Source organism: Arvicanthis niloticus, chromosome 12 (assembly GCF_011762505.2).
Source record: "Arvicanthis niloticus isolate mArvNil1 chromosome 12, mArvNil1.pat.X, whole genome shotgun sequence".
In the NCBI taxonomy this organism is placed as follows: Eukaryota; Metazoa; Chordata; class Mammalia; order Rodentia; family Muridae; genus Arvicanthis; species Arvicanthis niloticus.
Window position 1 is genome coordinate 10,620,320 of NC_047669.1, and position 26,180 is coordinate 10,646,499.

At 42.9% G+C, this 26,180-nt stretch overlaps 2 protein-coding genes across 12 annotated transcripts in view; one reads left to right on the forward strand and one right to left on the reverse strand.

Moving 5' to 3' along the window:
* Positions 1–1,543, reverse strand: part of Masp1 (MBL associated serine protease 1) — a 69,975-nt gene extending 68,432 nt beyond the window's left edge. The window contains exon 1 of one of the 3 annotated variants that reach the window (XM_034515396.2): positions 1,253–1,543. In XM_034515396.2, the coding sequence (XP_034371287.1) occupies positions 1,253–1,257 (5 nt within the window). In that variant the 5' untranslated portion in view covers positions 1,258–1,543. The remainder of the gene's footprint in view (positions 1–1,252) is intronic. The other 2 variants (XM_034515395.2, XM_034515397.2) reach the window with 2 other exon arrangements.
* Positions 884–21,606, forward strand: LOC117717906 (uncharacterized). Of its 9 annotated transcripts, XR_013113495.1 has the most exons (7): positions 884–1,158; positions 3,474–3,619; positions 8,073–8,173; positions 19,561–19,871; positions 20,044–20,786; positions 21,165–21,276; positions 21,460–21,606. XR_013113495.1 is itself a non-coding variant. In XM_076942731.1 (5 exons), the coding sequence occupies exons 1-5, from the start codon at positions 1,118–1,120 to the stop codon at positions 20,279–20,281; spliced, it is 837 nt and encodes a 278-aa protein (XP_076798846.1). In that variant the 5' UTR covers positions 884–1,117; the 3' UTR covers positions 20,282–21,606. The 9 variants fall into 9 exon arrangements, 2 of the variants coding, with proteins under 2 accessions (XP_076798846.1, XP_076798847.1); XR_013113493.1 differs by having other exon boundaries at positions 20,044–21,290; XR_013113494.1 differs by having other exon boundaries at positions 20,044–21,276.
* The last annotated feature ends 4,574 nt before the right edge of the window (positions 21,607–26,180 follow it).

Here is a 26,180-nt window from a genome sequence, read left to right on the forward strand (position 1 = left end):
CTATGCTAGGGGTTAGGCATACTCAAGGGTATGCTTTGAAATGGCTGAGGCACAGGTAAGGCAGAATACCATTTCCACATACAAACGAAGAAAAGCCATTGTTTCAGAAGAAAGGAAAAAATGGAATTTTCTGGCAGGTTTAAAAACAAAACAAAGTGACAACTTTACAAAGAACAGAATGATGGAATTAACTTTTAGAGACTTAGCTCTTCCTCTCAGCCATAGGTAAATGGAATTCAGAGTTACACAGATTGAAGCCCCTATTGTCCCTGGACCCAGCAAAGTTACCAGGTGACTTAAAAATAGAAACAATAAGAACTTTCCTGATTTAAAGGAAAATGTATGGGGAATAGGTGTGCAGGGGCTTAACACATCGACAGAGTGTTTTTTTCTTGCCCTTTTTGAATGTTTCTAGCAGCCTTGACACTTACAAGAGATAAAAATAATTAGGATAGTTGGGGTTTAAGACTTAGGAAAAGCTTGTAAGAAATGCCTGGTAAGGAGCGTCAAGTAACACAAGAAACAGGAAAGGTTGAAGAGCTTCAAGCCCATTAGAATTTAAAGTGATAGGTTTCCAAACCCCAAATGCTCCTTTAGAAAACTGTGGTGTCTCTTTAAGAGCCATTTGGTGCATTTCCTAGCCCGATTCATGTCACCAGCTGCCTCTGATTTTAGTGAGAAATGCAGAATTTATAGGGAACTGTAAAACGGGGACAGGTTTCTAGTTTTCTAAATTGAGGTTTAACTGGCAAACTTCTGAAGGCTCAAGAAACCACAAGCGAGACTGTGGGGAACTGTTTTCTTTTCCGGTCAGAAAAAAAAAAAAACCCATATAAACACACAAACACATTATCTAACTCTCAAAGTGGTAAGAGAAAGAAATCACTGCTCTTTGTGGAGTAGCAAAAGGAAGAATCAGCCTTGTGGGCAGGAGGAGGAGGAGGAGGAGCGCACTGGCCAGTAGGCAGCACCCTGTGCTGGCAGAGAGAGAAATCTGAGCCTCAGCTGCGCCAGGAGCAGGCTTCGCACAAACTATCTGGTTTCAAGTTGTGAGTCTCCGGAGTCCCTGGGAAGGTGCCCCAGGGACAGGACTTCCTTTGCAGGGCCCCGAGGATTGATGAGAATCCCCCCATCCCCAGCCATCCAGAGGATAAGCAGGTGAGTCTGCCTAGAGACAAGGTCAGACCCAGCAGGCTGCTCTACTCTTGGTCTTGGAGTGGGAACCGGTGTCTTCCCATGACCGGGCACTCACCTCATTTTTCCTGCCTGGTGTGCTCCTGGCTTTGGTCCCTCTGCCCGACTTGTCTGTGAGCTCCTCTCAGTCCCCGGTGTGGTGTCAGCGATGCCTTATCTTTGTTCTGAGGTCCCTGTGTGTCTCTGGAATTGGCTGGCATTCTCCATTCAGGTCACGCCTTCCCCTGCCTGCAACAGATCCCCTCTCCCCCTCTCCCTCTGGCGTTCCCTCTCTCCTCTCTGACTGACTGAGCTTATGTACACTCTGAGGGACCTGACAGACTGTTTCCTTGGAAGATCTGCTAGCCAGTCCCCTCCTTGGGAGGGACTGCAGCTCTTGAGAAAAAAATCCGAAAGACTTAGAGGTGTGTGTGTGGAGGGGGGTGGGGGGAGACAGAGACAGGGTAACAGAGACAGAGACACAGAGACTGACAGATACACAGAGAGAAACACACACACACACACACACACACACACACACACACACAGAGAGAGAGAGAGAGAGAGAGAGAGAGAGAGAGAGAGAGAGAGAGAGAATAATTTCTCTTCAGCCTTCCTTGCCTGATGGCTATAATTGTTCTACTTCAGGACCCCAGCAAAAGAACAATTAACCAGAAACAGCCAACTAAAAAGGCAATTCTAGGAGATTATAAAAATGAATGCAGATCCCAAGCCTCAGCCTGTCTGTGGACATCCGCAGGTTTCTTTTTTTTTTTCTTTTTCTTTTTTCTTTTTTCTTTTTTTTTCCTGAAAACCTTGTGGCTGGCCCTGATGGTGAGGGAGCACCAGTTTCTGCAGTTGGCTACTTACTCTCCCCACTTGAAAGGATGCCTCATGGCGCTGTTGAACTGCAAGCATGCAGAGATCTAATTTACCCAGTGGGGGCGCGGGGGGGGGGGAAGGCTTCAGCAAAGTCAGAGAGACAGCCAGGTGACCCATGTGTCTAGAAAGACCTGTGCCTGTGGGATGTCAGTGCCCAGGCCCCATGGAGAAATGGTGCAGCCGATCTATGCTGAGTTGAGTAATAAGAGAGCCCTTTTCATAAAGACAGCAGCACATGTAACCCTCTCCACAATTAACCCCTAAGGTGACTCCTACCACTATATATCTTCTGTACTCTGACTTCTCTGCGGGACATGGCTCCCTGCACAGTAATAACCCCAACACACAAAAATGGCAGCCAGCATTGCAGAGAGTGTGAGGGGGGTGGGTGGGATCACTGAGCATCATTTCAGTGCCAGGCACAAACGTTATCTAAATTACTTTCACAAACTTCTGATGGTTCTCTGTGATGTATCTTTAACAGGTAGGGAGAGGATGACTTAACAAGATTACATGACTGGCCAAGGCATCCAGAATCCCACTATCACTTCTGAGGCCATTGCCACTTCAAGCCAGCTGTTAGAATGGCCACTGTTCACTAACCCTCTCCCCGCTCGTTCTCTCTAGCACCTGGTTCCAGTCAGTGGTAGCATTATAACTCCACCTTCCAATAAAGAAACTACCCAGAGGAGATGATCATACACCTAGGAAGGGAGGAAGAAACCCATCCCTTGTAAGCTCCATGATACCACGTCTCGGCAATATATCACAGCGCATGTGGTGTTTGCAAACCACATATATCCACCAACAGAGAAACTCAGTTCTGAACCATTTCAAGAGTTTTAGACACAGACCCAGACTTTAGCTGTGACCTGTGTTTTCTGACCAACCTGGCTGTGTGCAGCACTGCTTCTGATCCCAGTTCCTTGTTTGTTGAACGGAAGCGGAAGCCGTGGCGAGGCACAAGTGAGGATTTGAGTGTGAGGTGCTCTCTTCAGTCAGTCAGAAGGCTACCTGCCACCTGAACCAAGGTGCCAAACACATTCTCCACCCCGAGATAGTTCTCCTTGCCATATTTTTGGGGGAGCAAAGACTTGACATTTCCTGTAATTCCTGTCTTTCTTCCAAGCTCTCCGTTTTAGCTCTCCTGAGTGCCAGCCTGTGTGATTGGCATGATGACGAGGCTCTGGCTGATAATGTAAGTGTGTGTGGTGAGGAGGGAGGTTTGAACTCAGGGACTGCCTGAGAGAAACGTTCTCTGTTTCAGGCAGGACAAGAAAGAAAACCCCGTAAAATCTCCATTAAGCAGACTGTCAGGCTCTTCAGACATCAAATAACTCTCACAAAACAACATTTTAATGATTTAAGTGTAAATGAATCAGAAACACATGGGCTGCATTTCTTTTGGAATACACAAGGGTTTTCAAACCAAAGGAGAAAGAACTTGGCAAGATGTACAGAGTGCGCACTGGCCTTGCCCGGGGAAGGAGTCCGGCAGTCCTCCCTGCAGCTGAAGGAGTCTGGCAGTCCTCCCTGCAGCCGAGCCCACCCTCCCTGGAGTTAGGTATGTTTAGGAAAGGCTTTCATTCTGGATCTGGGCACAGAGGGACGGGCTTGAGAGGGAAAGCCATAAGCTGCCCCTTGTAAAGTGTCACAGAGAGCAATTAGACCTCCAGGAATAGCTTCCTGCTCTCACTTTTTAAAGACTGCCAATGATCAATGGGAGACATTTGAAGGGTATTCTGAGCTAACATTCTGGCAGTTCTCAGGAGATCTGGTATGTGCCCTCCTCAGGAGTCAGCCAAGGCTCAGTTGGAGCTGCTGGGATGCACACAGTCACTGAGGTGCAGAGGAAGCTCTGGATGTGACTCCTGCAGCTGCCCACTGGCTTGCAATATGTTTTTTAATGAAGGCTCCCTGAGGTGTCCCCATGAGATCCAGGTGTGGGAGGATGGCCCTGCTGCTCTGGGGTTTGGAGGACTAGGCTCATGGTCTGTAGTCTCAGGCTTCAGGCACCTACAGTTTAGGAAGGCATCAGGTCATTGAGTGTGAGCACACAGAACATAATGTGGGCTTGAGAAGATGCACGGATGGGAGGCTGCTTGTCTGCATGGAGGCGGGAGGTCAAAGGAGCCCCACAATAGTGTCACATGCTTCCTCTGTGGTCTGTGACAGTGTCGTCATTCATTACTCAGAATCCTATCATGGATATTAAGAAAAATCATGCCTGGAAAGACTCAATTAGTCTCTTTAAAAGTATGACAAAAATTGGCTTAAAATGCACACAAGGAACCAATAGTTCTTAGTTCTAAGCAAAGAAATGGGGACCACAGGGGTGGGCTCAGAGCCCTCGCCCTCACATTACAGTCAGGAAGCCCTATCAGAAAGGCCGCATCTGTGAGAATGAGTCCTACAGTTGTCCTACCCTGGAACACTGGGGTTTACATTTTCTACCAAAGTATTTATTTTGTAGTGTCTGAGTGAAAGTTTCTGGAACGCTACGAATGTGTCAGAAAATGTAAAGAATTTGGTCAGTGGGTTGTTCTTTTGTAGGGCAGAGGGGTCAAAGCTTGAAACTCAGGCTTCCTCCTGAATATCTAAGAAATGACAAATAAAGAACTTGAGGCAGTTTAGAATTACAGATGTGGTAGAACATGGCTATAATCCCTGTTCCCAAAAGAGAGGCAAGAAGACAGCAAATTCAAGGCTGGTCTAGGCTGCATTGACACCTGAATCAAAAACCAATGCAAAATAAAACTTCAGTGTTAAGTCGCTCAGTACCCTGAGCAGAAGTATACCCAATACCGTCAACTCCAGACCTCCCATCATCACAATAATGTGGGAAATTAAAAGAACGCCCATGCTTCATCCAGGGAAATTCAAATTCACTTTAGTGTGGTTGCCGAATCCGAAATTGTGAAACCCTGCCTGGCACGATTGTGCCATTATTATAAGTGAAATTATTTCTTTTTTCTGATTCCTTTATCAACACATATAGGAAAGGTACTGATTTTTATGTTGATTTTGGATCCTGTTACTTTGCTGTGTTTTTCAGTTTTAAGGGTTTTCTGACAAAGGGTTCAGTGTCTTTCACACATAAAAGACATTGTTTGTTTATAGATATGCTAAAAATGTTTGTTTTTCAACAAGTAGTTCCAGGAAAACTAGGTATCCACATGTAGGAAAATGGAACTAGATTTTCATCTCCCGTGCTGTATAAAAATCAATAGAAAATGTGTCCAACAAGACTTCATGTAAGACTTGGAACTCTGCTTCTGTTAAAGAAAAGCATAAGAAAGGTGTGTCAAGATATAGATACAGGGAAAGACTTTCCAAAAAGGCCTCTAGCAGCTCAGAAAGTAAAATATAAATTGATGCATTATTTTGTGAAATTAAAGGCATCTTCACAGCAAAGGACATAATGTAAGGAGACAACAGAGAGAACAGGAGGAAATCTTTACCAGTTACTTGTCTGACAGAAGTTTAATACCTAGACTACATAAAGAACTGAAAGTCCTAAATGCTCTGAAGTCAAATATCCAAAGTAATCAATAAAATAAACAGGCATTTCACAAACAGCCAAGAACAAGTGGAAAAATATTCAGCATTGTTAGCCATCAAGGGGATGCATATTAAAATGGTATTGAGGCTCATTCTGTCTCACCTCAGTCAGAATGGCCATTATCATGAAAATTATTATCACTTTCAATTATTGTACCATAGTACAGAATTTTATATATTTATTATATACAATATAATTCAATTAGAAATAAATATAATTAGATATGTGGGATGTTTGAACGCAATGAATTAACATATATATCTTCTCAAAGAAAATGCCTGACATATAAAAATCCATTGATGGTTTCATGAGGAACATGGAAGGTGGTGCTCTGTAGTGCAGGGAACTTTCTAGGTGACTTGTGACATTGCCACATGTAGGTAAGGGGGTCCACCTCTAAGTCTGAAGGTTCACTCTAAAGTTCTCTTCCTTCAAATGCGGAAGCTGTGGTGGATGTGGTTTTGGCCTCAGAGAGCTTTTTTTTACTGTCCTGGGACAGAGCAATATGTTTCTCAGCACCTGCCCCTTCTGTAGCTTTAATTTGCTCCTGCTCTTCTCTTCATAAAGTTACATGTTTTATGTATTTTTCTGCTCTACCTATTAGTCTTTTTCACTGTACACCTGGAGAAGAGTGGTGAGTAATAACTATGCCACAGCCTAAAACTGACTGTTATTGAACAAATAGGTTGCGACTTTTGAATCCAGCCTCATTTAAGTTCTCAGAAATTGGCCAAGATGAACCCAGATTTGTTGATACAATGTAGCATGATTCAGCTCTAGCCCAGTTCCCTATTAAACACCTATTCATCTTTGAAGCCTCATGAGCCAGAACTCCTCTGTCATGTTTCTCTCAGAATTCACATCTCTCGAATGCCTATCAGAATGGAACATTAAGCTTTTCTTTATAACATTCTAGAGCTCTTCTAGCCTTCAGTTCCAAGACCTTCCTGACTCCTTTCAGATCTTTCTGACTCCTCCTAAACCATTTTCAAAGGTCAAAAAACCTTATGGTCAGGTTTACCACAGCAGTAACCCCACTCCTGACACCAACTTCTGCATAAGTTACTTTTCTTGTTGTCATGATTAAATATCTTACAAGAAATACAAGAAGTACCTTAAAGAATGAAGAGTTTACCTTGGCTTACAATTTGAGGGTTACAGCCATTGAGGGAAGAACTGCATAGCCTGCTACATTTTATCTGAAGCCAGGAAGTAAAGAACAAACAGGAAGGGAGCCTGGGCTATAAAACCATAAAGTCCACCACCACACTTTTTTCTGTGAAGCTTCATCTCCCAGTGTTTCTCAGCTTTCCAAACAGTGCCAAGACCTGGGGACCAAGTGTTCAACTTACCTGAGCCTATGGGTACATTTCACATTCAAATCACACCATTTATGCATTCCAAAGAGAAATTCCACTCTGTCATGTTGAATGGTCTTTTAAAAAATGGCTGAATTTAGTTTGTTAGTGTCCTGTTGAGGAGTTGATCCCGTGTCTATCATTAATATTGGGCATATACATTTTTTCTTATACTATCATTGTCTGACTTTGATCATAATTATGCTGGCCCTATAATATGAGTCTAGATGTTTCCCCTCCTTTTCAACTTGTTAAGAGTTTGAGAAGGATAGATATTAGTGTTTCAGTCATGAATCACTGGCTTTGTTTTTTATTTGTTGGGTAGTTTTTAATTATTCTTTGAATCTCTTTATGTATTATTGATATGTGTTCAAAGTTTCTATTTTTTGGCATTAATTCTTGGTAGATTGTTTACCTATTTGTTTTATGTTAACTGATGGTATACATTCTTCATAGCAGTGTCTTATGATCTTTCATGGTTTTATAGTATCAGAAGTGTCTTGTCATCCATACTTTTATTTATTTAAAGGTTTTTCTCCCTAGATGGATATTTATGATTTGTTCACTTGTCTTTTTTAAAGATAATTCTTAGGTTTTTTTTGGAAGGGTCTTTTTATTTCAATTATTCTTCTTTAGTATTTTTTTTATTTATTTCCTTCTGATAACCTTGAAATTAGCTTATTGCCATTCTTGTTGCACTGGTTTGGATCCTTGAAGTCAATTATTCATGCGAATGTGAACATTTATTGTTTCAAAATTTCATCTTATGATTGTTTTTGTTGGTTTTCATAGCATTGGGCGTGTTTTGGTTTTATCTTCACTTTTTAGATGCTTTTAAAAAAATTCTCCTTTGCTCTTTTCCTTCCTTAATGCACTGAATTTTTCATTGTTTAATTTCCACCTGTTTTTGAATTTTTAAGTTACTTCTATTATTAATTTATAGTTACATACTATTGTGTTTGAAAAAAATGCCTGGTCTACTGTCTTTTTTCTTTTAAAAATATTTCTATTTTTATTTCTGTGTGTATGCATGTATGTATGTGTATGTATGTATGTATGTACATGTAAAATGGGCTTTGTGTGTACCATGTGTGTAGGTGCCATTGGAAACCTGGAAAGGCCATCAGATCTACTGGGGCTGGTGGTCGTAGATCCCGATGTGGATTCTGGGAAGGAACTCCAGTTCTCTACAATAGCAGTAAGTGTTCTTTATTGCTTATCCATTGCTTCAGTCTCCCCAAGCTTCCTTTAAAAAAATTATGTCTTCTCTAAGTTTTACAGTATTGTGGAGAATACAACAGATTCACTTGAATAAAATGCATATGTTGTTCCTTTGTGAAATATTTTATGTCTGTCTGGACTCTTTGGATGATGGAATTATTCAAGTCACTCGTTCTATGATTTCTCTTTCTGTCTGGATGATCTACCCATTGTCGGAAAGGAGGCGCTGAATTTACCGAGTATTATTGTACTTCAGTCTTTCTCTCTCTAGATTTTTTTTTATCCTACTGTGTGGATATTATTTTATGTCATCATGAAGTTTAAAGTCTGAAATCAAACTATTATAAGTTGTTGAGTATCCATATTTCAACTTGATTTTTACATTTATCTTTGAGATTGGGCCATAATTCTAAACTATTCAGTTCTGAATACAATAATCCTGAATATTGGAATCCCCAAAGATCAAGATCCTCAAAGTATGACTTAAAATTTGTTAAGAGAGATTCACGTTTTAAAAGATTTACAAAACACACAAAACCTTAAACAATAAAATAAGCAATAGGGAAAGATGTGATGTTACAAGCATCCTGCTCAGGTACTCTGATGTCAGTATCAAAGCATAACGATTAACAACAGTGAAATCACAGCCACGGAGAAAACGGCTCGGAAGTGACATGTGTGAACGAAAATCACTATGACTGGTAACTGTGCTCACCAGGTTGTATGCGCAGTCTTCTATAATGTCCTAGTGGGTATCCTAAATCAGGAGATGTGTTGAAAACAGTGACCCTTGATCACAAGGTCAGCCAGCACACAACTCAGGCACTTTAAAGAACAGAAAGATGGCTGACCCTAGACTATATAAACTTCTGGTTTCTCCCCTGGTGTCGGGGATGTGGAAGTCAATCTGGTGAAGGAAAAAGTGGGATGGAGAGCAAGCCGCCCAGGCTCCTGTGACTCCTCGAAGAGTCCTGATGTGCATCAGTTCTAAGATGGCTCCCGGAACATGGATGAGCCAGCAAAAAGGAACGAAGGCCAGGGTGGTGGCTGCTTCCCCCATCTTCAAGGAAAGTCTAAATAGGTGACAATGCTGCACGTTCTCCCTCCCCTGCCTTTCTGAGTTACCTCATCAGGCAGGGCTCTTACTGTGGCCTGGTGATGGTGTAGTGAGATACGATTGGCAGAGGATTTAGGGGTTTAGGATTGACTCAAACATTGTATATATACATTGTTGTGCTGGGCAATAAACTCAGATCTGCACCCCGATGCTGGTCTCTGGAGTCTGATTTCCCAGGATTCGTCATGTGACTAAGTTGCCTCTCATCCCCTATTCTTGATCCTGTTCCCACACCCTGTTGCATACTTAGACAATGAATACAGCAAAGATAGCAAATCCTTCAGACCCTTCCTCAGGTTAAGAAACACAGTAGAGATTTATGGCATTGAAGGCTAAAGGAACTGGTGGTTGGGGCAACATGCTTTTGCACTGACAGTAATAATGGATGACTGCTGCGGTTAATATTTAGAATGGTGTTTTCTTGGGTTGACTATCTAAGCGGCGGCAGCTTTGCTTAGCTCTGCTGCCATGTTCCGCAGCCAGAGGCCACTTGCGTGCCACAGCTAGAAATGGCCAGCCAGAAACACTGGCCCTGGCACCTACCAGACTGGCTCTGCCAGTCTCCCATGCTGTCTCCACAAGGCTTGGATGAGCCCAGACTATCCTGTCATCCATGTGGAACCCAGTAGAAATGAGACTCTAAGGCTTAAAGATTATCCAAAGGCTTTATATAATTAGAAATGCTCAATTAACAAAATGCCCACAGAATTGGAGGTGTTACCCAAATAACTAACCCAGATATCAGTTGTTAACCAGGACTTCTCTCAATATACACGTGGTTCTCCATGGCACCTACGTCTCTGCCATCCTAGCTCCTCCTCTTCCTTCCCCTTCCGACTCCTCACTCCGCCTACTTCTCATACAGCCCAATTGCTGAGCTTTATACGAATGCAGTGGAAGATATCCCACTACAGATGACCATTAGCGATATTCATGCCTATTGGAGCCAGTTAGGGCCTCAGTCCAGAAATGGGGCTTTTCTGTGTTCTCTACCAACTCTCTAGTGTCTCAGAACTGTAGCTCCTCTGGCCTCCATGTAGCATTTGGTTGAGGTCTGCAACGTCTCTGGAGTATCTCTTGGTTTGGGCGTAAGGTTTCAACTTCTTTTGGGTAATGTTTGGAATATCAACCACATTTTGGACATGTGAATGAGCCCACACAACTTCACTTGGCTTGTTGGCACTTGCACAAAATTGTCTCCTTCTTTCACAAAATTGCCTGGAACCAATAAAAGGCAGCTCAGTCTCTGAAATAAACTCATGGTTGTTCATCACCGAATGTGAACTCAGACAAGATGTGATCGCCAGAAATTTTATGGTTCACAAATGTAGATATACAAAAAGGGCCTTTCTTTGTTTATTGAACAGATTTCAATTTTTTTATAAACATGCAGAATTCTTACACACAAAGCCAACTTTGTGATAATGTATTTTTATGGAATTAAATCATCCCCTTTCCCCATAAAAATGGGCATGAAATGAATTAGAACTTTCTAGAAGTCTTTACAATTTATAGTCCCATATTAGAAAAAAATGGATGGATAAAACACACAGCACAAAGAATTGTAAGAAATGTTTCTTATTGAAAATAGTGGAAAAACTATGAAGTAAGATAAAGAACTAAGTAGAAATGCATAATAAAAAGTAGAGTCATAAATTGTGGGCCGTTCAATAAAGTGGTCCCACTACCCATGGCCACTGATCAGTAGTCCTACATCATGGTGCATGCACTACTGACTGCTCTTTAAGGCCACGGCTGTCCTCAAAGAACATAGTCAATCTCATTGTACAAGGCTGCTCTACTTGGTATTTCTCTGTGAGCGGATATCCACCAATGTGCACATCCCCTATGTAATTTTTCCATTGTTGGGGCCACCTTTTGTTGCTTTGGGTACACAGAGACATCCTTCCCTATTTACTCACACACAGAGCTCACATTTTGTGGAAACAATACTGGTGACCAAACAACACCATTGCGTAAGTGCCTTCTTGCCCTACCCTGCACATAATTACTTTCAAACTGGCCAGTAACTCTGCTGGCTTCTTGTAAATGTGGCTTGGATTCATTAAGAGCTCCTGGATTTTCATCAGCTGGAAGGAATGGCAATGTAGACAAATGACGCATTTTGACATTAAAATTTTTGTCATTACTCTATCATGTGGCCAATCCAGTCATTGAAAATTTCCACCAAATGCACTGAGTTGAATGGAAAAAAAAACCCGATTGGTAACACATTGAGATTCACCTTTAGAGTCCTTGCTTGTATCTGATTCCATATGTGTCGTTATAACCAGGGAATCAGACAGAATTTGTTTTCTCATCCAAAGCTTGCAAAATATTTAAATAGCCATCCAGGATTCTTTACTTTCCTTTTGAAAACAGAAGTGAATGGCTCGGACTTATGATTTTCCCTGGTGGGGTATGCATTATATATGACTTATACATAGTGGGAGCAATTTTGAAAATAAAACATGCAACAATTTGTCTATGTTATGGTTACTGTAAGAAGTCTGTCTCTTTCAACAACCAAATCATTAACCAAGACTATACTCACTACTCAATCTGTTTTGTAACATGGGAAGAAACCCCAATTAGTAAATGTCTTTGAGCCAAATGGGTGCTATTTCCTGACAAAGGGCATGACATGATGTACTAAAGAAATGCAGACAATACATGATTGAATGATTTGCCAGAACCAAAGAAAGCATCAGTTCTTCACCAGAACTTAGCTTTCTTTCCTTTTACATAGCATTTTTATTTTTCATGGGCATGGCTGTTTTCAGACTTCAGGCTTTCTGAGCTTCAACATTTGAAACATTAAATATTTTACTATTTTGATCTGGGATTTTTATCTTTAAGAGAGGTTTAGGTCTCAGGATTTCAAGGTCCGAGAGGTTATGAAACTCAGAATCTTTTCTTTTGGTATGTTGGTTGGTTCCCATATACTTTATCAGGGAGTTTTCTATTTTCAGTTTTCATGTTGCTATTTACTTTCATTTCATAACAGCTCTAAGAATTTCACATAACATAACATAATTTCTTGCAGGTTAGATGCGATTCTTGTGAGTCACATACAATAGTTATAAACTCACCCACATTTTGTTAGTCTGTGAATGTCTTTTATGTCTTTCTCCCTGCCTTTATTAATTTATAAAGGATAGTTTTACTGGGTATAGAATTCTTGTTTGGCTTTTGGGGTGGGTGTTGTTTTTGTTTTTGCCATTTGGCTTTTAGTACTTTGAATGGATCATCCCATTGCATCTTTTAAAGTTTTAGCTGATAAACTAAGATTCTTTCATAGATTTCTTTTCTTTTTCTGGTTTCAAGATGCCCTCTTCTCTCTTTTGACAATTTGTTCTGTGTCTCATGATATCATTATTTGACTTCTTTTTCTTTCCTTAGAGATGTTTAAGCTTCGTGAATCTGGTTGTACATATCTCTCGCACAATGTAGAAATTTTTATCTATTCTTCTTTTTTCAAATTTTTTTTAAAACTTAAAATATAACCATAGTGCCTTTTTCTCCTTCTCCTCTCTTCCAAAACCCCCTATAATTCATGTATCTACTTACTTAATGTCATCCTATAGATACATTATGATTTTTCACTTTTTATTTTTGGTTTCTCTAATTGCATAATTACACTTGAAATTGTTTGAAAAATTAGAAAAATGTTACTTCTCTTTCTCCTGACTGGTTTCTGACTCATCCTCACTGGTTTCACTCTGTATCTTTCAGTTCTGTGGTTATGTTCTTTTCTAGGATTTCTATTTCTTTTTTTAACTTCTGGCTTTGCACTATTTCTTTGGTTTTAGCTGTTTATAGCATCTTCCTTGCCTGGCTCCTTACTATTCCCATAGTCTTGAGTTGGTATCTGTGCATTTCTGAAGTTAAAACCTTTTTTCTTCTTTGAAGACTGGTTTCAGCAGCTAAAGCTCCTTTCCCTTTGGCTCCTTGTTGGCTTTAGAGGATAGTCTAAAGGTCAGTTGAGTGGAACTGAGTCACATAGCTGTTACTGAATCTGCAGTTGCATCTGTAGGTTTCAGTACTCCTGGTTAAGACACACTGCCTATTCTTAGAACTGTGGGGTTATGAGCAAGGGGCTTCCTGTTCTTTCACTTGCCAACCCAGACATTTACCTTTAAGATGAATATTACCATGACCAGATTTTACATGTCATAATATTCCTTTCATTCTATCTGTTCTATCCTTTGTCTGTTCTGTTCTGGTTTTTCTTTTTCTTAACTTTTAGATTAAATTAAATTAGAACTAGCATATCCATTGCTGTAACTGGTTTGTTATTTCACTGTTTATTTTATGGTTTAACTTATCATTATGTAGCTTCTTCCTGTGTATTATAAGAAACTTTTAACGATTTTCATTTTCTTGTTCCACATCTCTTTATTACTGTGGTCATTATCTCTTGAGTATACATTATAATCCCACATACCACTGGTTTTATTTAAGTAAGGAGCCATCCATATTTTTAAAAGCAGAAATAATGATGAAGTCGATCTTAGCTATTTAACTATATAGCTCTTATTCTAGGTGTCTGTGTTTCTGTATGCTGCTTATTTCTTTAGATATTGTATTTCTTTGTCTGAATCACTCTCTTCCATATTTATTTTAATATGAGATTGCTGGTAGAATTTTTTTTCAAATTTTATACATAAAGAAATCCTTTTTAAAAGATATTTTTACTAAAAGCAAAAGATTCTGTATAATTTTTAGGACTAGAAAAGGCATAATTAAATAACAGCCTACATATGTTAAACTGTAAGTAATATTTGTACTGTAGAGACCAAGGCTGAAAGAAGCTCAGACTGGCCTTGAACTCAAACTGCTTTAAATCCCCCAGGGCTAGAATAACAGGCCTGAGCCACAGTGCCTGGTCCAGGACACTAGTGTTAAAGAGAAATTTTGGTAGCCTGTGATGCCATACAGCTTTCCCCAAATATACTTAGAATAAGATTTTTTAAAAAGTTACATTATGTAGTATATGGGGAGCCCTATATCAGAAAGAAACAGAGTGCTTGTGACTTCCCAGAATTTGTTGAATAACAATAAATTCACAAAAATGGCAGTTTCAAAAGCTGAATTTGCCTGATATATCTCACTTTCCTTGGTAATTTGGCTGAGGCAAATGCATTTTTTTTTAAATTCAAACTTAATTACTACTATAACCCTCATATGACATATTACATAGTAAATCTATCTATCTATCTATCATCTATCTATCTATCTATCTATCTATCTATCTATCTATCTATCTATCTATCTCATCTATACACATAGACAGTTAGCTAGGTAGATATGGATGTCTATGCGGGCTATAGACTGGATACAAAGGATTAAAGTGGCCACAGTAGTATTTTAGGAGGTTAAAAGGAGTTGGTAGACATGCAAATCTATATTGATAAGTTATGGGATCCACGTCCCCTGCAGAAAAGAAGCTGCTGCTCCATAGTCAGGCTGTGGAGCACATGTTGAGGGCATTGCAACCTAGATGATTCCATCTAAGAGGTCCAATTGCAGGCTAGGTTCAGGCATTGAAGGGGCAGAGTGATGGGTGGGGATCTTGATGGACAAGCAGGAAGACAGACAGACAGACAGCAGTTGAGTAGGCTGTGTCAATATTATGAACCAAGCAGAGCTAAATGCCTGCTGGTATTAGGAGCACACACCAGGTGTCAGATGACAGGCTATTGGGGCCATTGCCACTGTAGTGGTGACTGTCCACTTCTTTATGGGGTCTAGGGTTATACCCTTTCCTTGGTCTAGTGTTTCTGATAAGTTCGTATACTTGATTTCTCCGATACGATTTCAGTATACATGCATGTGACCCCTGCAGTCTCAATTCACCCAAATAAATTTGAAGGGTACTTTCATATTTACTATTATAAATGGTGTCAGGTCATGACCAAACCAATAATAAGAAGGAGCAGAGGCTTAGAATGAGGTCTTGTCTTTGGTCCTCTCTGTGCTGCTATGAGGGTTTATAGACAGGGTCACCTTTCATGTATGATGATAACAGCACCTTCCCAAACAACCCTTTGCTTTGCCCACTCCTCTGTGAAGTGAACATTTCTAAATACTCTCTAGGCCACTTTGTGGTTTGTTATCTTCCCCAGTAAGCCTGCTGGGCTTCTTCTTCCTCAGCCTCTCCAGCTATAAGAATCTGCTTTGACATCTCAGAACCATCTTGCATTTGTTTTGTCTTAAATTTGTTCATCTCTGTCCATCATTGTTACAATCAATTATGTTTCAGCATTGCACCTTCTGGCAAGCTGTTTGAAGGATGTACCTATGACTACCTTGTGTCTGGACCCCATGGGGAGACTTTTTAATGTTTCACATTCTGCAGTTCTTCACAGCCTGTAAACTGTCATGTCACTAAAATGACGTTATGTCATATCACTAAAATGACATTATGCAGAATGTCTGCATGAATACTGTTGGGGGAAAATAATAGCTTGAACACTTCAAAAAGACCCTCTGGGACTCAGGTAAAAATCATTACTGAAATGTCCTTAACAAGTTTACATGATTCTCATGCTCTAATACATCTATTCCCACCAGCAATCCTTAAATACATATTGGGATGTAATTACTGATAAAAGTTGGAGACATGGGCCCAAGGCCCAACATAGTCGGTTGGGAATCTAGAGTCTAGCATTTCTGAGATGCTTAGTCTTACGGAAGAGTCTTCCCCTCATGGAAACTCAGTCCTTACCTCATCAACTGTGAGCTTTACATGAGCTGGCTGAGGAAACCCTGCCACCAAACCTGGATCCTGGCTTAGCCCTTAAATATTGCTTTTATACTACTTCCTATCTCTGTCACAATGAAATGTATATGGCTTTTCACACATCACATCTTGTCTTTAAACTATACTGTTTTCCATGTACGTGGAATATGATAGAATTCAGCTCTAATACTTGACATTAATTCAAGGGTCAAACTATAATTTAGGCTTGGGACTCACCATAAAAATTTATACATGGTTTCACATTCTGATGCTCCAGAAATACCTCCCAAACTTTGACAGTTGACTCCCAAGTGCCTTTTAGTCCTCCTGTCTCTTCTGACAGAAGCCCTGGGCCCAACTAGATAAAGACATCCTCTGTAGAACTTTGACAAGAGACTCAGGATCCCAGTCCCTTCTGGTTGTTTAGTGGGTACTTTGACATATCAAAATGTGTGTGCTTTGGATCACTAGGATCTGCAGGGCCCCTCCCAACTTTGATACAGTCTTTGCAAATACATGCTTATGTGAGACAAGAGATGCCGGGGAAGCTGGACGGCGAGGTCTTCTCTCAGATGCCCTGTGGACATCACTTGTAGGGTCTGCAGAGACCTGGGCCTGGAGAGTGGTCATAGCCCTCGCCCTTCAGAATCATAGATAGGAACATTTTATGTAACTTGCCTAGGTTTGTTTCTTAAATCTGTAATAAGGGAGTTGGTTCCTCCCCAGCCTGCCATTTGGCACTGTATAAAGGGAGTGGATGCTTATTGGTGTCTTATAAGTGTTAGAAGACTCTACACAGAACTGTAACCAAAACATTTTACACAAAACACTGAAAAAACAATTACACCAAAATAACTTTTTTTTTTTTTACACCAACTTAGAGTTTGAAACAGATATTATTTATAAAGTAGGGTTTGTTCCTACGTATGTTTTGGTCTTCAATTAAATTCTTTTAAAACTCAGGCTCCATGGTAGAATGGCTCCGGAATTAGTAATAATAAAACATTAGTTACACTGGTGGATAATGGCTTTATTTAAAATAAGATGAAGTGTTAATTCAGTGTCTCCCAGGACTAAGGAAATGTCTTTAAGCAGCTATCCAGAGGCCGCAACCGTTACTAGTACTCATTAGATTGGTGGCTGAGATACATGGAACAATTTATGTTTTGTGTAGGAGTTTCTCCTTGCTATTATGATTGAGCCTCACAATTCCTCTGGGGATTTTTGCTATAGCTCCTTTTACTGGCAGAGGAACTGAGAATCAAAGACGTTTGTTTGCTTTAAATCCCAGCACTCACAGGAAATAACAAAGCCCGGGAAGCTATGAAGCAACCCAGGGTTCAGGGCAAGGCTCTGCTGCCAGAACTTATGCTGTGTGGGCTCCATCACTACAAACAGTCAGCACATATAAGTGGGAGTCAGGCCTACTTCACGGAGATAGGCTCTGCACGGCGCTTAGCGTGGGATTAGGCACTGACACGTAATGAACTTGGGTATTCTTCATCTTCCACTTCATTTTCCTCTGGAGCACTTGGGTGTTGACAAACACAGCCACAGGCAGCTTACAATTTATGCATTTCTCCAAACCCAGGAACATACTCCTCAGAACCCAGAAACTGACTGCATAGTCACTTCTCTCCCATCTTGTGTGCCCTGGGTGTTGGGGACTTTTCTCCACTCTTTCTTCCCCTCTCTCTGGCCTGGGAGCCAATGTTTTATCCCTTTGTCTCACCCCAGCTCTGGAACCTCCGGAAGTGGCAGGTGGCTATGGGGGCGTGTGTGTGTGTGTGTGTGTGTGTGTGTGTGTGTGTGTGTGTGTGTGTGTGTTGGGGGGGGTGATGTTAGATTGTATCAGGGAGGAAGAGAAAGAGCTGCAACCTCACAAGGAAATGCTGCTCATCCTTCTTGAGCTTTCTCTCCTTCACTTAGAGCCTCTGCTTCCGTCACCCTGGCCGAGACCCCCTGGAGTAGCCTTTGCCCTGGACCTAGGGCAGTACTTGTCCTGTGGGCTCAGTCAGATTCTACCATCAGGGAAGTTGACAGGAACACACATTCGCTTGTCTTCCGCACTCGCCCACAGAACAAGAGTGCAGATGTGGAGCGACAGGCACTTTGTACTCTTAGGAGTTCTGTGGGCAGTTCCGATGTGTGCTCAGATCTGAAAACCACAGCTTTAAAGAAAGAATGTGAAAGAAAGCAGAGAGCCTGAACATTCCACTTTGATCCTTGCTGAGCCTTGTGCTGACCCTGCAGGCTTTTCTCAAAGGCTGTACGCTGGCCCCAGAGACTGGGGCCTGGGGATGGAAGTACTTAACTAGCTAACTTTTGCTTTGTCGGACAGGCAGGGGTCTAAAGAGGCTGCTATTTCCCGAGGGCTGACCATGGGCTATGCACTTGGCACTCACTGTTTTGTTTAATTTCTATTTTAACATTTTTGAAAGAGAATTTATCTGTATAGTTGGAGATATTTGGAGCTGTGCTTTGAGAAAGTTAGAAAGAAGATAGAGGAAGTGGGGCTGATACAGGACCCCAGAGGACACAGACTCTCCATAAAGTACAGCTCACTTACTGACTCATTATGCTGCAGGGAAAACTAAGGATTAGAAGGGAGAAAGGGCTTGCCCAAGGTCATGCAGAAAACCAGTGTCTACCAATGCTAATGGCATACTCTGCTTGTGCCTTATCGGCAAGCAATTGCTTGCATTTTAAAACTGTTTTGAATTTTGTATGTTAAGATAAATTCGAGTTTAAAGAAAAGTTGCAACAAGAGCATTCTCCGACTCTTCTTCCTGCCTTTTCTCCCTTACTATCTTTAAGGCCATAAAGGAGATGCTTAAATTCTGCATTCTGAGTAACTGTGGGCTTACTCTCAGTTATAAGAAATATTACAGACACTCCCGGTGTAGCCTTAGGGGTGTAGTGGGAAATTTTCCCCGAAAGTTGGGAGGAGCTAAGGTAGGAGGAGTAAGGAGAGGAAGAGGGGAAGGAAGAGGAGGAGTGAGGGGAGAGAGGACCAGAGAGAGGGGAACATGGAAGCGGATGTGTGCCTGTCTCTAGCAGTCAAAGGTAATTGATATATCTAGGTTGGGTATTGGGTTACACTTCTGATTGTGTGGGCATCTTGTTATTGAGCACTACCAAACATATAAAGCCTTTGGATAATCTAAGCATTAGAGTCTTATTTCTACTGGGCCCGCATGGATGGTGGGATGGTCTGGGCATTCCAGCCTTGTAGAGCGCATGGAAGATTGACAGGCCGTCTCCCACACTGGCGTCTCATGGGTGGCAGGGATGGTGTCTCTGGCTACCTGAGCGGGCGGCCTGAGCCGAGTGGCTCTGCTGCCGCAGCAACTCATGGCCTCAGGCCTAGGCTAGTCGAATGCGGCCATTTTAAATATCTCCCGCAACATAGGGGTATTTTGCCTCACAGGAATATCTTATGCAGAACTTATATGGTTGTTTAAGCATTTCTCCTCCCCTCCCTTTCTCTCTTTATATTCAGGCTCAACCTCACACAAGCCGACGTTCTCGTTCTCAGCTCTCCTCTGATGAAACACTTGGATCTTTCTGCAAGAATTTTCTAAGCCTCCAGGCTGGTCTCTGGTCGAGCACAGGCTGGAAACCGGCCGAGGCCCCAGGTGATCTTAAGGAACAGCATGTGGTTCGCCATGATCTTAGATTCCAGGATCCTGACAGGAGGCCACAGTCCTCCATAGATTTGGGTCATTTAGTCACATGGGACAGCACCCCTCCACAGGTAGAGGGCATGACCACAGATCACGGAGCCTCAAGACAGATCTCCATATTAATGAGGTACTTAAAGGCCAGAGGGGCATAGCCAATTAAACACTTCTTCCCAGACATCCCTCCTTGAAAAAGGTATTTAACCTCAGGCCCATCCTGAGAAAATGGGGGTACAGTTTTTATCTACTTTCTGCCATGACAATAAACATCTTAAAACCATGGACCATCTCTCTTTTAACAGAATCTGCTATGGAGAACAACGGAGAAGGTTTTCACCTACAGAGCCGCCGCCTTATCTCTCGCAGAAGACCTCTCTGCATTCCCAGCCACTGGCGACCACCAACCCAAACAAGCAAGCCGAGAGACTCTCATCCCTGCTGGACACAGCTAGAGCTTCTCTCCCTTTCTCTCCCTTTGGCCTCGGCCCAATCTACCCATATGCCCCCACTTTGTTCTCAGCCCTTCTGTGGCTCCCATAGTACGACATGGGTGCCCAAGAACCTGAGAACCAGAAGAGCTAGCTCCGACTCCCTGCAGGACCTCAGACTGTGTTCCTCCACCTCTGAAGCAGGGTCCGGCGGCTTCACATAGCCTGATGCCTGACCAGCGCGGTTGTGGGGAGAGCACTGTCAAACTTCCCGTGCCTCTGTCTTCCCCGAGTGGCCCTAGCCCCCCAGGCACACATCAACCGGACAGCTGGTCTGGGACCCCCACACGTCAATCAAACAGGTGCTGCCATCTATTGTACAAGTAGAAGGAGGTGAGAAGCTTATACACATAGGGTTGTAGGAACAGGAAAATGTGAGATTGTTCTTGGGAGGGAGCCAGAGTCCAGAGCCAATCTCTACGGAAACTCATCCTGTCTACGCTGCTGAGCCGAGCACCAGAATGGTCTTTGTGCTCCCTTGTTTGATGCTGTGTTCCTCCCAGTAGGTTTTCACTTCAGCAACTAAGGACATGGCTGAATGACTGAACTCCAGGCAGGTGTGTGTCACAGAGACAATCTTCATTAAAAGAACAGCTTCGTTGTTAGGACACAAGGATAGCCAGGGCTGGCCAATCAGAAACAAAGCCAAGAAGTATGTGCCTTGCTGAGGGAAAGAGCCCCTAAAAGCTGACAGGGGAGGAGTATGCCAGAGCAAGTCTCTGGAACTGGGGTAATGGTAACTCATTTAAGTTTTCTGAGTCCTGGGGCTCTGTGACAACCTGTCCTCACAGCCCTGACTTACTGTATTCCTGAGTGAGTTGAGAGGAATTCAATTTATGTGTTTCCGGACAATTTACTTGATTGTCAGCAAAACACCACAGTTGTGTATGAGCCACTGGATGGTAGTGGTAATGGTTTCTTTGTTCCATTTGCAGTCCAGTCCTGATGGAAAGCCAGCTGGTCCATTACAGGACAGTGAGCAAGAGCAAAGGGCACAGTGTCTGAGGGAGGTGTCTGTCAGAGTACTAAAGCGTCCTGCGAGAGGAGGTAACGAGGAGGAGGTAACGAGCTACCAGCTCCACCATGCCAGCTGGCAGGACCTGGGAGAGGTGGAAACAGCTTGGGGTTGCAGAGGAGCTGCAAAGTTTCTGGTGCAGAGGAAAATGGGGGTCAACAGTGAACACCAGGCTTGCTTCTTGTTCAGTCTTGGTAAGTTAACTTTCTCCCCAGGGCCTCATCCACCTCTTCTGCAGAGTGCCTTACTGGAAACCATGATCTCTGTGGACCCAAATAGACCATTAATTTATTTTAATGAGACTTTAGTGTTTCATTATGAATATTATTTGGCACTGCCTAAATAAATGTTTTTCCAAGAAATATTTTTCACTGTCATGCTCAATGAGAAATACATTTTACACAGTAGTCTGGTACTGAGTGACTGAAAGAACAGGTCATGGGTCAACACTTTTTCTTTCCACAGAACAGGCCAGTAAAACATTGCATAGGCTTTCCAATAAAGCCTGCAAGGCTCCGTTGCGGAAAAGACAGTCTACAGAAGCTGTAATGGGAGAATTATAAGCCCACAAATAACAAATCTGGAGGCTTCAGCACTTGGATTGGTAGGCAGAATTTGTTAAAAAAAAAAAAATGGGTTGCACCTGAAAAGAAGATCTCAATATAACGAATGAATTACACATACTTGTAAAACAGGACCAGGCATCCCAGTATTTGAAGTGAAGAAGCTTAACATCAAAGGCAAATGTTTTATGGTTTCATTTATATGAAATTTCTACAAAAGCAAAACAACAGAGAGACAGGAAGCAGACCAGAGGTTTGCTGGGGTAAAGGAATGCGCAAAGGAGGGGGTGCTGTGTGGGGTAAGGGGAGAGAGCTCTGAAACCAGTGATGCTGATGACTACCCATCTGCATAAAGTTAGCAAAGCCAACACACTGTACACTGGGTAAGCCCAGGATAGGAAGGCTGAGGCTATGGGAGGCACAGGGACTGACAAAACAAGCCTGACATAGAGATGACGGATGATTCTGTTCATTTGTATTGTGTTCTTCAGACATGCTGTGTTTGGTTCAAACCTCTCAGTACTTCGTTGTCTCCTCACACGGCATCCATGGCATCAGTCACACGTGGTTTATAAACAGTGGAGAACCATGAGAATAGGTGAACACTGCTTAGATTCATCTTGGAAACTAAATTCTTTTTATAAGCAGTGGAGTTTTAGAAATCCAAGCAAATCTTAGAGTTGTTGGTTTGTATTTTGTAATTTGTTTTTAAGAGCAAGATCCCACTGTGTTGTCCAGGATGAACTCTTGGACTCAAGTGCCCCTAGATTCCTGGGGGAGCTGGGATTGACTCCAGCTGCCTACACGCTTCTATACAACAACTGTGAATAGACCATAGCAAGCTGTGGTTTCGGGCACACACATTTGTCATGTTTGCAGCTGGTTCTGACTATGCGTGAAGCACAGGGAAGGCAGTTTCTCCTCAGGGTTTAGGATTGGAACTAGCCACCTGTGTTTTAGTTCCCTGGGGTGCTAAGCAGCTCTGTGGCTCTGGTCTTGCTCCAGTTCCATCAAGAGCATCCTCTGACCTCCATCTCAAACATGCAGAAGCAGAACCTCTCCGGCATCTTAGTGTGCCATTAATACTAAATATCTACAAGTGTCAGTGGTATTTATGAGTCTTATTTGCAACCATACCTTTTGGGCATTCAGTTTTGAGAATAGTTCCTGTTAGCATTTCCTTTGGGTTCCACCCAACAGTTACCTAGCAACAGCCAGGTACTCATGTATAAAATGACTCCTCCTCCTCCTCCTACTCCTCCTCCTCCTCCTCCTCCTCCTCCTCCTCCTCCTCCTCCTCCTCCTCCTCCTCCTCCTCCTCCTCCTCCTCCTCCTCTTCTGCTTCTCCCTCTCCCTCTCCCTCTCCCTCTCCCTCTCCCTCTCCCTCTCCCTCCTCCTCTCCTCCTCCTCCTCCTCTCCCTCTCCCTCTCCCTCTCCCTCTCCCTCTCCCTCTCCCTCTCCCTCTCCCTCTCCCTCTCCCTCTCCCTCTCCCTCTCCCTCTCCCTCTCCCTCTCCCTCTCCCTCTCCCTCTCCCTCTTCTCCCCCTCCTCCTCCCCTCCCCCTCCTCTCCCTCTCCTCCTCCTCCTCCTCTTCTTCTTCTCCTTCTTTTCTACTTCTTCTCCTCTTTTCCTTCTCCTTCCTCTCCTTCCTCCTCCTCCTCCTTCTTCTTCCTCTTCCCCTTCCTCTTCCTCTTCTTCTTCTTCTTCCCCCTCCCTCCTCTCTCTCTTTCCCACGTGTCTCCAGCTGATCTCTTCCCCTTTTCTTTCTTCCTCTCTCTTTCTATCCTTCTCTGTCCTTCTGCTGCTTCTACCCCCTTTTCCAGGTCCCAAATAAACTCCCTTTTATATTAGGCCTGTCACATGACTTGATTCTTGAGGGTGACACCTTGGTAGGGCCAGCCGAGGCCTCCCCTCAACCAGCCATTTTATAAAACACAATTGAAAAGAACTGGCTTGTAATAGTCAGGGTTTCTATGCTGTCCAAAAAAGCAAGTTGGGGAGGAATGGGTTTATTTGGCTTACACGTCCACATCATTGTTCATCACTGAAGGAAGTTAGGACAGGAACTCAAGCAGGGCAGGAACCTAGAGGAAGAAGCTGATACAGAAGCCATGGAGGAGTGCCATTTACTGGCTTGCTTTCCCTGGCTTGCTCAGTCTGCTTTCTTATAGAACCCAGAGCCACCAACCCAGGGATGGCACCACTTACCATCTTACCACTTACCAAGAGCTGAGCCCTTCCCCATTGACCACCAATTGAGAAAATGCCTTACAGCTGGATCTCATGGAGGCATTTCCTCAACAGAGGCTCCTTCCACTCTGATAACTCAAGCTTGTGTCAAGTTGACACTCAAAATCACCAGTACATGACCCTAATTTATGATTAAAATGCCATTAGCATACAATCACTCATATATATGTGTATATATATATATATATATATATATATACATGAGAGCATAGCACTCTGTTTCAGTAACCACAGTATTCATAGCTTCAAAGCTTCAGACAGCTAAAATAGTAGATGGTAGGGCAGAGAACCTAAAGTTCTGAGAATCTGTGTTGATAACCTCAATCCCTCTGCTTTTAAGTCTCCCAGACTCTTTTAGCAAAATGGAAAATGTCTCTGTTATTCTTCCATTGCTGTGATGAGATTTGCTCAGAAGCAACTTAAGGGAGGAGATATTTACCTCAGTGCATAATTTCAGAGAAATCTCAATTGATCAGGGTGGGGAGGCTGGCAGGGGTGTGGCTCTGTGTATGGTAGGAGGAGTAAGAGACATCAACTGCCTTACAAAATAGGACCAGGAAATAGACAGCACGCGCACTCACATATAGACACACAGACACACACATACACACAGAGAGAGACATACAGACACAGATAGGAGAGAGAGAGAGAGAGAGAGAGACAGAGACAGAGACAGAGACAGAGACAGACACACACACAGAGACACCCCCCACAGAGATGGACACACACAAACACAGACAAACAGACACATAGATAGATAGATAGATAGATAGGCAGAGAGAGGCAGAGATAGATACAGAGAAAGAGACACACACATCCACAGAGACAGACACACACATAGACACTCACACACAAAGACAGAGAGAAACAGAGAGACAGAGACAGACAGAGACAGACAAACACAGACCCAAACCCACAGAGACAGACACACAGACACACAGAGAGAAAGACACAGAGAGATACACACAGAAAGTCACACAGAGAGAAACACACACACACAGACAGCTGGGCTCCTAAATGCTCTCTACACTTCACAACTGTGCCATAATCTGGGAACCGAGAGTATAGCACATGAACCTTTGGAGGCTCTCTCGTGTTGAATGACTAGGGGTGTTGAATGACACCACAGCAGAGACTACCATCCACTGCAGTTGTTTGGCTGCTATTAGCCAACCCAAGTCAACCCTCTTGTTCTTGCACTTTGAACCCACAACATCATTCACTTTCGTATAGTTGAAGCCAATGTGTAGCTCTCTGCTCTAGAGGTCCAGCATCTTCGAGTCTGCACTGTTACTGAATGGCCCCCATGATTTCGACAAGAGGTGCATCAACTCAAATCTCACTAGGTAAACTTTTGCAGTCTGGCGTCTTTCACTCTTCCCTACCTTTAGTTAACCTTCAGATTGACATGTGCACCCACTTGTCCTCTTCCATACATGCTCACTGAAGGAGGACCCTTGTCCTTAGGTTCGGGGTCCCTGGTCCAGCTCCAGCCCAGGGCATCTTCTTCCTCTCTGCCCTCTGCAGACAACGCTGTGGCTGCCCATCCCCACTGCACAGAGACTTCAGTCTTCCTGACACAAACGTATCATCCTCCTCTGTCGCTGTGTGGCCCCTTCCAGCAGCCTCCCAGCCTCCCACCACTTTCTTCCTCAGTGGAGTCTCTGGAACAGTGGTTCTCAACTTTCCTGATCCTGCCACCCCTTAATACAAGTCTTCATATTGTGGTGACCCCAACCATAAAATTATTTTTGTTGCTACTTAATAACTGTAATTTTGATGCTGTTATGACTCATAATGTAAATATCTATATTTTCTGATGGTTGCTGGGGAACCCTGTGAAAGAGTCATTCAACACCCCTTGGGGGCACACACGCCCCACAGGTTGAGAACCACTGCTCACACCTGGATGGTGAGTACCCTCTGCTCTCTGGCTTTTGTCCCAAACACCCTGAAGGATCCTGAGCTTCCAAGCCCACTCAGTCTTTCTTTTGCTTGTGCCTTACTTAACCGTATCGTTGGCACCGCACTTAACCTCACTTGTCGGCTCTGCTTCTGTGTGTTTCAGAGCGCCCCTTCTTTACCTGTTTGCTTCCTTTTGCCTTCTGCTCCTACCTCCTCCAT

Excerpts from the sequence above, each read along its gene's own strand:
- LOC117717906 (XM_076942731.1), top strand. The coding sequence starts at position 1,118 with ATGAGAATCCCCCCATCCCCAGCCATCCAGAGGATAAGCAG. Across the intron at positions 1,159-3,473 it reads GCCATCCAGAGGATAAGCAG|GGTTTTCAAACCAAAGGAGA; the intron begins GTGAGTCTGCCT and ends GGAATACACAAG. Across the intron at positions 19,872-20,043 it reads CAGATCTCCATATTAATGAG|AATCTGCTATGGAGAACAAC; the intron begins GTACTTAAAGGC and ends CTCTTTTAACAG.